The 11,621-nt window shown below is 37.9% G+C and overlaps 2 protein-coding genes across 18 annotated transcripts in view; both read left to right on the forward strand.

Annotated features, from left to right (window-relative positions):
• Positions 1–11,621, forward strand: part of SENP1 (SUMO specific peptidase 1) — a 62,406-nt gene that overhangs the window by 47,788 nt on the left and 2,997 nt on the right. For all 17 annotated transcript variants that reach the window (XM_016923542.4, XM_063786741.1, XM_054664319.2 and 14 more), the window contains 4 exons: positions 8,679–8,882; positions 9,731–9,810; positions 10,749–10,833; positions 11,360–11,455. In XM_016923542.4, the coding sequence (XP_016779031.1) occupies positions 8,679–8,882; positions 9,731–9,810; positions 10,749–10,833; positions 11,360–11,455 (465 nt within the window). The remainder of the gene's footprint in view (positions 1–8,678; positions 8,883–9,730; positions 9,811–10,748; positions 10,834–11,359; positions 11,456–11,621) is intronic.
• On the forward strand, positions 2,464–2,907 carry LOC107967528 (large ribosomal subunit protein eL37-like). Its single transcript, XM_063786744.1, is given in 2 exon segments — positions 2,464–2,699; positions 2,701–2,907. Coding segments are annotated over 2 exon segments (273 nt in total). The 5' UTR covers positions 2,464–2,553; the 3' UTR covers positions 2,828–2,907.

Raw genomic sequence — 11,621 nt, forward strand, 5'->3', positions numbered from 1 at the left:
GAAAGAGCAAGATGGTAGATTTAAACTCAACCACATTGATATTAAATGTAAATTATCTACGTCAACATTGTCCAATAGAAATATAATGTGAGCCACATATTTTAAATTGTCTAATAGTTACTTTTAAAAAAGTAAAATGGGCCGAGTGCAGTGGCTCATGCCTGTAATCCCAGCATTTTGGGAGGCCGAGGCGGGTGGACCACTTGAGGTCAGGAGTTTGAGACCAGCCTGGCCAACATGGTGAAACCCCGTCTCTACAAAAAATACAAAAATTAGCCAGGCATGGTGGTGCATGCCTGTAATCTCAGCTGCCTGGAAGGCTGAGGCAGGAGAATCGCTTGAACCTGGGAGGTGGAGGTTACAGTGACTGAGATCACGCCACTGCACTCCAGCCTGGGCAATGGAGCGAGACTTTATCTCAAAAAAAAAAAAAAAAAAAAAAAGAGGAAATAAAATGAAACAGGTGAAATTAATTTTAACATATTTAAGGCTAGGCACAGTGGCTTACGTCTGTAATCCCAGCACTTTGCGAGGCCAAGGTGGGTGCATCACTTGAGGTCAGGAGTTCGAGACCAGCCTGGCCAACATGGCAAAACCCGTCTCTACTAAAAATAAAAAAAATTAGCCCGTCATCCTGTGTGCCTGTAATTGGGAGGCTGAGGCAGGAGATTCACTTGAATCCAGGAAGCAGAGGTTGCAGTGAGCTGAGATCGCGCCACTGTACTCCAGCCTGGATGACAGAGCAAGACTCTGTTTCAATTAAAAAATATATACATATATAAAATAATATATAGGTAATATATGTTATATATAAATAATATATTTTTACATAAAAATATATATAATACAGGTCGGGCGCAGTGGCTCACACCTGTAATCCCAGCACTTTGGGAGGCAGAGGCAGGTGGATCACCTGAGGTCAGGAACTTGAGACCGGCCTGACCAACATGCTGAAACCCCGTCTCTACTAAAAATACAAAAATTAGCCAGGTGTGGTGGCAGGCGCCTGTAATCCCAGCTACCCAGGAGGCTGAGGCACGAGAATCGCTTGAACTTGGGAGGTGGAGGTTGCAGTGAGCCAAGATCACACCACTGCACTCCAACCTGGGTGACAGAGTGAGACTTTGTCTCAAAAAAATATATATATAATGTATTTTTTATATATAATATATTAAATAATATATATGTAATATGTAATATATTAAATAATATATTTATATATGTAATAATATATTAAATAATATATGTAATATATAATATATTAAATAATATATATGTAATATATAATATATTAAATAATATATATGTAATATATTAAATGATATATTTATATATGTAATATGTAATATATTAAATAATATATTATATATGTAATATATTAAATAATATATTTATATATGTGATATGTAATATATTAAATAATATATTTATATGTGATATATAATATATTAAGTAATATATAATATATATAATATGTAAAATAATATATAAAATATATAATATGTAAAATAATATACTACATTTTAAATATATATTAAATAATATATACTATATATTAAATAACATATATAAAATAATATATACTATATATTAAATAATATATATAAAATAATATATACTATATTTTAATATATATTAAATAATATATACTGTATGTTAAATATATATTATATATCAAATAATATATACTATGTATTAAGTATACAGTATATATTATATAATATATACTGTATATTAAGTATACAGTATATATTTAATATATACTATATTAAATATATTAAGTTATATATTAAATAAAATATATATTAAATAATATATATCATGTATTAAATTATATATTGATATAGTACATATATTATTAATATATGTTATATATAGTAATGTATAATATATAAATATATTAATATTAATATTTTTATATATTGCATAATATGTAATATATTAATATATTGTACCTTATACATTTATATATAAATATATAAAATATTTATTAATATGATATATTTTATTTATATATCAAATAATATATATTATATATTCAATAACATTATTTAACAAAATATGTCATTTTAGCATGTAGTCAAAATACTATTGAGATATTTTACCTTCTCTTTGAAATGTGCTGTGCATTTTACACTTATAGCACATCTCCGGTTGGATTAGTCACATTTCAAGTGCTCAATGGTCACATTTGGCTAGTGGCTGCCTTACTGAACAGTATAGGGTAAACATCCAATTAAAAGGCAGATATTGGCTATCCTTGGGGAGGCCAGCAAATTTCCGGGTAAGGGAAGCTGGTGGGCAGGAAAAAGGCATGCAGTGGCCCTCATGAGCCAGAAGAATAGCTGCTGACTGATGCCTGGGGGACCAAGCCCATAATTGTGGAGCTGGAGCCGCACTGTGTCCCTTGCTTCAGTCTGATCTTTGGGGAGCCTGCACAGTTCTGACCTCAGTTAAGAGCTGAGGGAAGAGATTTGGGAATGTTTGGCCCTGTGTAACAGCAAAAGGATTCATTGGTGAGGGTGTCTGGTAGGTATCCGTAAAGATAATAAGATGAAGGGAACATCGCCGTTTGGAAAGTGTCGTGATATGATACACAAGTTGTGCTGCCTCTGTGGCTCTAAGGCATACCACCTTCAGAAGTCAACCTGTGGCAAATGTGGCAAGAGAAAGTGTAACTGGACTGCCACGGCTAAAAGAAAATACCACGGCGACTGGTTGAATGAAGCACCTAAACATTGTATACTGCAGATTTAGGCATGGATTCTTTGCAGGAACAACACCTACACCCAAGAGGGCAGCAGTTGTGTCATCCAGTTCATCTTAAGAATTTCAATGATTAGTCACACAATAAATATTCCGGTTTTTTAAAATGTATATATTTTAAACATATATATGTTTATATGTATATGTTATATCTGTATTACATATATGTGAAAAGAGGCAGAGATTGTCAGATTGGATTAAAAAGCTGTCTGTAAGAAACCATTTATTTATTATTTATTTTTGAGACAGAGTTTTGGTCTTGTTGCCCAGGCTGGAGTACAATGGCATGATCTTGGCTCACTGCAACCTCAGCCTCCCAGGTTCAAGCGATTCTCCTGCCCCAGCCCCCCGAGTAGCTGGGATTACAAGCACCTGCCACCACACCCAGCTAATTTGTCTATTTTTAGTAGAGATGGGGTTTCACCATGTTGGCCAGCCTGGTCTTGAACTCCTGACCTCAGGTGACCCACCTGCCTTGGCCTCCCAAAGTGCTGGGATTACAGATGTGAGCCACTGCGCCTGGCCAAGGAACCATTTTAAATGTAAAGACATAGGTTTACAAAAGTTAAGGGACAGAAAAAATATACCCTGCAAACATGACTCAAAAGAAAAAGTGACTTATTAACATTATACAAATTAGATTTCAGAACAAGGAATATTATCAGTAATAGAGACATTTCTTAATGATAAAGGGGTCAGTTCATCAAGAAGGCTTAGCAACCTAAATATGTACACACCTAATAACAGAACTTCGAAATACGTGAAGCATAATCTGATAGAACTGAAAGGAGAAATAGACAAATCTATTACTGTTGGAGGTTTCACTGCCTCTGAGTAATGGATAGAATAAGTAGAAAATCAGTAAGGATATAGAAGACTGGAACAGGTAGATCGATCCTATGCACCCAAATGTTTGTACACCAGGAACACTTCCTCTACTCAGCCCTCTATGCCCTATCCTACGTGAAGCAGGATAACTGGAGCATTTCCTATCTCTCTATTATTTTCCCTCCAAGACCCTATTCTCCCTCTCATTCCTTGCTGTCAATTTACGTGGATGAATTGGAAAAATAGCAAGCTGACGTGTCTCTTTTTTGGGGGATGGGTTCTACTCTATAAACCCATATTAGTTATTACCAGTTGTTTCCAATTGGAAAAGCATTGGACTGTTGGAATACAGTATTTCTAACTTCACCAGCTAGTGAAAGGCCAATGAGGAACAAACTCATAGGAAATATGGGGGACAGGAGGATGGTGAAAGAGGAATTTAGAATCTACATAGCAGACTGTAATTACACTGAAACTACAGCTAACCAGGCAGACTAATTACCTACTTGGTAAGCTTCATCTCTGAAAAGAAAGAGATATCTCTCAGCTATTCAGCATCACAATAGCCTGGTGTGTAGAGAGCATATTCTTACTTGATTGGTGGCATAAAATAAGAAGCAAAACTTTATGGGGAAGTACTAAAGTCACCCGATTTTTATTGCAGAGTCAGAATCTGGAACCAGAGCACTTGCATTTTGATGAACATTCTTTTTTTTTTTTTTTTTTTTTTTTCCTGAGACAGGGTCTCACTCTGTAATCCAGGCTAGAGTGCAGTGGTGTGATCATAGCTCACTGCAGCCTCAAACTCCCGAGCTAAAGTGATCCTCCTGCCTCAGCCTCCCAAGGAGCTGGGACCACAGGAATGTGCCACCATGCCTGGCTTTTTTGTTTATTTTTAGTTTTTAGAGAGAAAGTCTCACTATATTGCCCAGCCTGGTCTCGAATTCCTGGCCTCAAGTGATCCTACCACCTTAGCCTCCCAAAGTGCTAGGATTACAGGCAGGAGCCCACACCCAGCTTTGTCTAGCATTCTAACTTTCAGAATATATATTTTTGATGGGAACGGGGGGAATTGGTAGTGGTCATAGTTTGATAATTTTTCCAAGGAGTAGTTAAATCTGAGTGATGCTCAGTAAAGAGAGGAAACAACCTGCAAAACATTAAGTTCAACCAGACAAACCTAGCCTTAGGAATAGGTTTTCCTTAGAGAATAAAAGCTGATTGCATAAGAAGGAAAAAAACTAGGCAAAATGAAATAAATTAGTTAAGTGACTATGATGAATCCACCATTGCTGTACACTTATGTGTAGAATAAAATGATCAGAACTAAAGTTTTCTAACGTGACTCTTTGGCTTCCACATTATTATGGTTTATCTCTTTGAAGTGTTTCTAAATAGAACTAGCCCTGATTAACCAGGGATTTATGCAAGGTCACATGGAGAATAGTAGTTATTCTCCATAAATGACTCCATAAACATGATGCTTGCCTGTCTTTCTCTAAAAGTTTAGCTTTAATTCTGATAATTTGTTCCTTGAATTGGCATGTAAGAAAAATTCTGTGTGCATGTTTGCAGTGAGGGAAACCTGCCTTCCTGGTTTCTATAATATTACTAGGTTAGCTCCTGTGAGTGAATGACCTGAACCATACTATTCAAATGCTGCTGTTAGTCTCTTGGACTTTGTGGTTGATAAGGGTAAATTTAATTTGAAAATCAGAATGGGGAGGTCAAGGTGAAAATCTAGAGAGGTAAAATTGGAAAAATGGCTTTTGTCCCCCCAAAAGTTGTCTTGATCTCTGCTCAGAAGTATTGTCATGCCCAGGCCTTTTAGAACATTTTTTCTCAAGCTAATTAGAAGAGTTCAAACTATAAGCATGAGAATGGCTAAAAATCAAGACTTTACTGGTAGTGAAATGTTTTATTTCTAAAAACATGAGAAAACAATAGTTTGGCTGGTTTACTGGGGAAGAAGGAAGATACAAATAGCATTGGTCGTTTATGTCATTGTGGTAATGTACAGGAAAAAGATTGAATCCTTAGTTTGAAAACATTGTAGGCTTTTCTCTGAAAGAAAAGCTTTTTTCAGCTTCAGCCTGGCAGCTCTTCAAATAAAATCTCAAAGGAACAAGGCACTATAAACAACCCACCCATCCCTAAACATGACTGCATAGACAAGTAGATGCTTATGGCCAAGGCTGCAAAGGCAGCAGGAAGGGTAGCTCCTTAAGCACCAAGAGCCACAGTGAGCAAATAGAGGCAAGTGTGGGTCCCAGAAAAGGTGACAGGTGGACTAATGTTGACAGTTAGTCCTCAGATTGTGGTATATTGCTGAGACAAATAGCAAGCACAGGACTCATCTACTTTTAGCTCCTTATTTCAAAGGGAATTTAGGATCTGCTGGTGCTAAGAGAGTCTTGTTTGAGGAAAGGGCTGTTGCCAACTTGGCGTCGGGGACCGTTGTCTTCACAAAAGTCAAGCAAATGCTGTGACCATCACTGCTCCTCTTTCATCTTGAACACTGTGATCCCTTCTCTCATTTCTTTTTCCTTCATCTTCAGCCCTCCTCTGTGAGATGACATGTAGGACTTTTTTGTTCTCTCTTAGCTCATTTTTTTGGTTTAATTGTGTCTTGGCTGAACTATGGCAATTTTCCTCATTTGGATGGAGTAATAGCTAAAAAAATTGAGGAGAAAGACTTGAATCCAAATTCTGCCTTGGATGTCAGATTTACATTCTCAGCTAATGTGGGGAGCATTGAGGTCACCAAACTCCCTTCTACTGGGATCTAGGGGAAATGAAAAAGAACCCAGATCATTCCTTAGAGCTAATTAACTAGTTGACTTTGGAGGCCATTTTCCTCTCAGTTGAGAAACTTTGGTTGGGTGCAGCAATGGAAGAGGAATTCTCAAAGGGAACAGATACCATGGTGTCTGATGACTGGGGTTCTCTGTTCTTGTTCAGCTGTGTTGGTCTTTAGCTTTCTAGTGAACCCTCTCAAGGTGAAAAAACAAGCAAAACTCAGGCTGTGTAAGTCCAGCTAAGCTTCCTTGGTTTCTGGAACTCTTTCCTCTTGAAAAATAGAATAGTGATGTATAGCATGACACTCATTTATGTCATTCTTTTTTTTTTTTTTTTCACTTCAGACTTACGATTCCAGAGGTAATCTCTGATAGGCACCTAGGGGAGATGTATCTCCATGGCTGTCATGTGCTTCACCGTCCTTATCTCTCTGCCTGATTCCTTTCACCTCCTGCTTCAGTCCTTATTTCTTGTTGGAATATATAAGCTGTCTGCCCCTATGGAAGGTTTCGCTTACAGTAACTGGCAGATCATCTGCTTATGTCTTGGATTGAAGGGTTTACCCTATAACATGGCCAACATTATAAGATGGGTAGAAGGCCAGAGGAATCAGTGAATTCCTTCTTGCCAATTTTTCCTCATTAGAGAACATAGTTTACAGCCTAGAAATCTGTACTTGCTGGGAAGATCCTACTGCATTTATGGCTGCCTTCAGAAACCTAGAGGCAGTCTTTAGCACCATTATCCTGAGGGGCAGAGTTAGACTGAAAACTTATAGTTAAGAAATACCTGATTCTAATTGTGTCTTGATTAATTATTATCTGTAACAACTGAGCTCCAATTATCTATTGGGCATCACACTAGGCAGAGAATAAGCCACAACCTGAGTCCTTTGGGCTGACTGGGCCTGTTGCTCAGTCATCAGCTGCAGAGAAAACAGTGTCTTTCTTCAGTCCTAGCCTTCCCCTACCTCAGAGCTCTGCCTCATGGCGAGTGTGGTTTTCCCGCAGCTGCCTAGGCATCCTCATCTATAGGCCCTTTCTCTGGTCTAGACCGCGCTCCGGTGTGTTCCTGGCAGTGTTCCCTGCTGCCTACCCAGTATGTCGTTGCTTACTGTTGGGCAGTAGCTCACTGTTCTGGCATCCTGGTGTGTAAATATTTGTCAAAGAACAGGGGCATTTTCCCATTCCCCAAAAAGCATTCTGAAAAATGTGCCTGTTTTCTTAGTCATATTTCCAAGCCGTGGATCAGTTAGCCCATTCATTCCTTGCAGTTGACAGACACTGGCCTGACCTCAGCTGGCCACATAAAGTAAGTATGCAGTAACTTCCGGCACAATAACTTTCAAGTTTTAGTACCAAAGAGTCCTGGACCTAATGGAACCATACACAACATAGTCACTATTAGAGAAGATGTCGTTTCATTAACAAAGAATCACACATCTCCCCACTCAGCCATTGTAATTTCTTTCCACACTTAATATTGAAGGCATAAATGGAATCAACAAAGATGAGAAAGCTAACCATATAGATTCTGGGGTAGAACGTTATTCTTCATGTTTGTGACTTGACTTTAGGTCTCATATAAGGTAGGTTTTTATACTTCCATGTGTGCCTTTATATAAAGGTGACATTGCTGAGCTACTATCAGTTTACAGGTGTTTTTCCAGTATAATTAATGGCTTCTCCTGTCACTTAGTTCTACTTGAGACCAAAAGAGTTTGCCTCTGCAGGATGGGTGATTAAGTTGAAAAGGCAGTCTTTAACCATGGAGCAGAGTTTTCCATCTCTGTGTAAAACCATGTGGCTGTCATATAAAATTTGAGTTCTTGATTTTAACTTGACTAACACTAGGCGCTAACTGAGCTCAGTATCTACTTAAATTGCTCACACAGTTCCAGTAGATAAAGGTAACTGCTAATGTGCATTATTAAACTGCTTGCATGCCTTCCTCTCCTTTTCTGTAAGCCTCACCTTAACACCCCTGTCTTCCTGCAGTCTTTTGACCTAACCTTCAGTCTTCTACAAGCCTGGCCAGCGTCTGCCCATTTGTACTCCCAACCCCATAATATATATGTCAGCTTTTTCTCTTTTCACCATTTATAGCACTTCAGCCTTCCCCCTTCTAGTCAGAATTTGATTTAGAGAAATGAGTCTGTTGGATGTTGAAGACTTAATTCAGTTTATTAGGAAACAATTACATATGCTATTCAACACAGCAACTGCAACTATTTTGAAAGGCTAGGCCTGAGTGTCTATTCTAATAGGTGTAATTTCTTCCCACAGATCATCAATTTCTACATGAATATGCTGATGGAGCGAAGTAAAGAGAAGGGCTTGCCAAGTGTGCATGCATTTAATACCTTTTTCTTCACTAAATTAAAAACGGCTGGTTATCAGGCAGTGAAACGTTGGACAAAGAAAGTAGATGTATTTTCTGTTGACATTCTTTTGGTGCCCATTCACCTGGGAGTACACTGGTGTCTAGCTGTGAGTACCCCTTTCATTTTTGATAAAATGTAAAAGCTATGTACGTATAGAACACACAGAGGGTAGTGAGTAGTAGTTCTACATGTTCCCTTGATTATTGAGAGAAAGAGTGTTTAGTAGTAGGTTGACTAAAATCAGATAGATCTATGAACTTCCTATCAAGATTGCGATGTAGATTTTGAAGAAAGCTGTGGAATTTCCCTTTCTGGAAATATTTAAAAGAGAGTTATAGGGTGTCTAAGCAGCCTTAAAGGAAGGCATGGGGGGAAAAAAGTGACTTATTAATGATGCTGCCACTCAGATTCTGTGACTGTTATTTTCAGCCTAATCATAACTTACCTTGCATACTTGGTAATTTAATATTTTTATGACTCTGTGAGCATTAGCTTAATGTGTTAATAAAACTATTTCACAGTCTGTTTTGGATTACATTTCAAAAGCATAAAGCCAAAAGGAACTTCTCAATATAAAGAAAGAAAACCCAGAATCTGCTCACCATCTTTCTGAAACTTTGTGGAAGTGATTTTGAGATACTCACCTTATATTCCCTGAAAATCATGTAGTTTCTTCACTGTTGCCCACTTTGCAGAGGGAGAGAATGAACATTAGAAAAAGGCTTCACAGCAATAATGGGGCCACCTGTTGATGAGTGCCATCATAGTTTTATGTAAATAACCCTTCATTTTTTTTCTCTACAGATTAAGCATAATATAATGCAAAATATCAGTCAAACTTGTCATGATTTTGTAGGAAGTCTGGCAAAAGGTTCCAAAGGACAGGGAAGGGAAAAACTGATAAACCGATTTTCTTCATTTCATAAACACAGAGACTTTTTTCCTTATTCTTAGGTTGTGGACTTTAGAAAGAAGAATATTACCTATTACGACTCCATGGGTGGGATAAACAATGAAGCCTGCAGAATACTCTTGTAAGTAGGGAGTTGAGGACAGAAGAGTTTGATATCGGGTATAGGTGGTGTTTTTCCAGTAATTGAACTCAGTTGTTTGATACCTTCAATGGAGTGATTGATAAAATCTTCATATTAAGTAAAAATGCATATTTTGTATCTAAGTAAGTTTAGTTTAAAAACAATACCAAAGTATGCCCTAATGGGAGCAATTACTATCCTAATGCACTAAAATGTAGACTAGATATAAAGATATAGATGCTACTTAGAAATCATTTAATCCAACCTCCTAATTTTTCAGATGAAGAGACCAAGGCCCACAGAGGTGCCTTTCATTTGCCCAGGTCCTATTAGTTAGTGGCTCAGGTGGACCAGAATGCAAATCTCTTTATGCTCCACCTGTTTCATTTTCCAAAATACCTATTCCTCACTGTACCACTCTCATGGCCAGGAGGAAGTACATTCCACAATGGTGAACAGTTTGCACTTAAAAGAGAGCTCTATCGAAGGTATGCACTCAATACATTGTTGATTTGGATTTAATTTTTAGATAGGAGAGCCAAGCCTAACAGTAGTAAATAAATACCTCAATAGTACCAGAAAAACACTTTTCTTCCGTTAGATTGAGTTCTAAAGGACCATATAAACCAAGGAAAAGAATAAAAAGAATTGTTCCTCAGAAGGAATGGTAGGTAGAAGGAGCTTAACTATTAGAGGCAGAGGTCATGTTCCTTTTGAGTTGACAGAGTGGACATTAGAAGAGACAAGCTAGAAGAGGCATGCTCAGCTCTGGAGAAAACTTAACAATCCAGGGATTCCCTGCCCAGCATTATATACTCTTTTCCTCAGAAGAGCAGATGAAACAAATTTGTTCCTAGGTATTGTCAGCCCCATTCTTAGTGTGGCAGCTGTCATCGATGTTCCCCACTGCTTATCTCATTCTCTCCTGATACCTTTAGGCAATACCTAAAGCAAGAAAGCATTGACAAGAAAAGGAAAGAGTTCGACACCAATGGCTGGCAGCTTTTCAGCAAGAAAAGCCAGGTACCTTTCATCTTGATGAAATAAAAATCCTAAAAGTAGGGTATTTGGGGAGGAAAGAATTTTACTGCTTAATTCCCAGGGACCACCTGTGTTCGTGTCTAGCCTGACTTCAGCTTGGTTGGTTGGTTTCTGGGGGAGGATAAATTAAGCTATCCATAGGAAAAGTGATAGTGTGTTTCTTATGTAGAACTAGGTTTTCTAAATGCCCAGATATTTTACTAAGCTTTTCACTCCTAAGGGGAATGTTTGCTGATTATTTGGCCTCTGGGGGAGGGAGCAGTTTTTATACCCTTAGGTGCCATGGGAGTCGGAGATATTCTCCTGTTTGATTAATACAGAGTACACAGACCTGACGGGAATGTTGTATTTTGTTTCTTTGAGCCTCTGTTGTCCTGACTGGGGGGCCAGAGTCATCTGTTCATAATTTAGAGAAACCTGTACAATTTATATCTTTTGGTTCTTATTTTTAATCTAAGAAGGAAAGAAGCTTGGAAAGATGTCATTTTTGTTGTTGTTGGTCTTCCAGGAAATTCCTCAGCAGATGAATGGAAGTGACTGTGGGATGTTTGCCTGCAAATATGCTGACTGTATTACCAAAGACAGACCAATCAACTTCACACAGGTGAGCTGAGCCTTCCATAGGGAGCTCTAGGATTACTTTGTCTCCAAGCTGCCCTGTAGATGTTTTTCTCTCCAGTTGTTCTCTTTAGGGGCCTCTACCCTAACCTTTAGCATGCTTCAGCCCATGATTCATAACACTGATGGTTACTACCTGAATCACATCACAA

The sequence above is a fragment of the Pan troglodytes genome, chromosome 10 (genome assembly GCF_028858775.2).
Source record: "Pan troglodytes isolate AG18354 chromosome 10, NHGRI_mPanTro3-v2.0_pri, whole genome shotgun sequence".
In the NCBI taxonomy this organism is placed as follows: Eukaryota; Metazoa; Chordata; class Mammalia; order Primates; family Hominidae; genus Pan; species Pan troglodytes.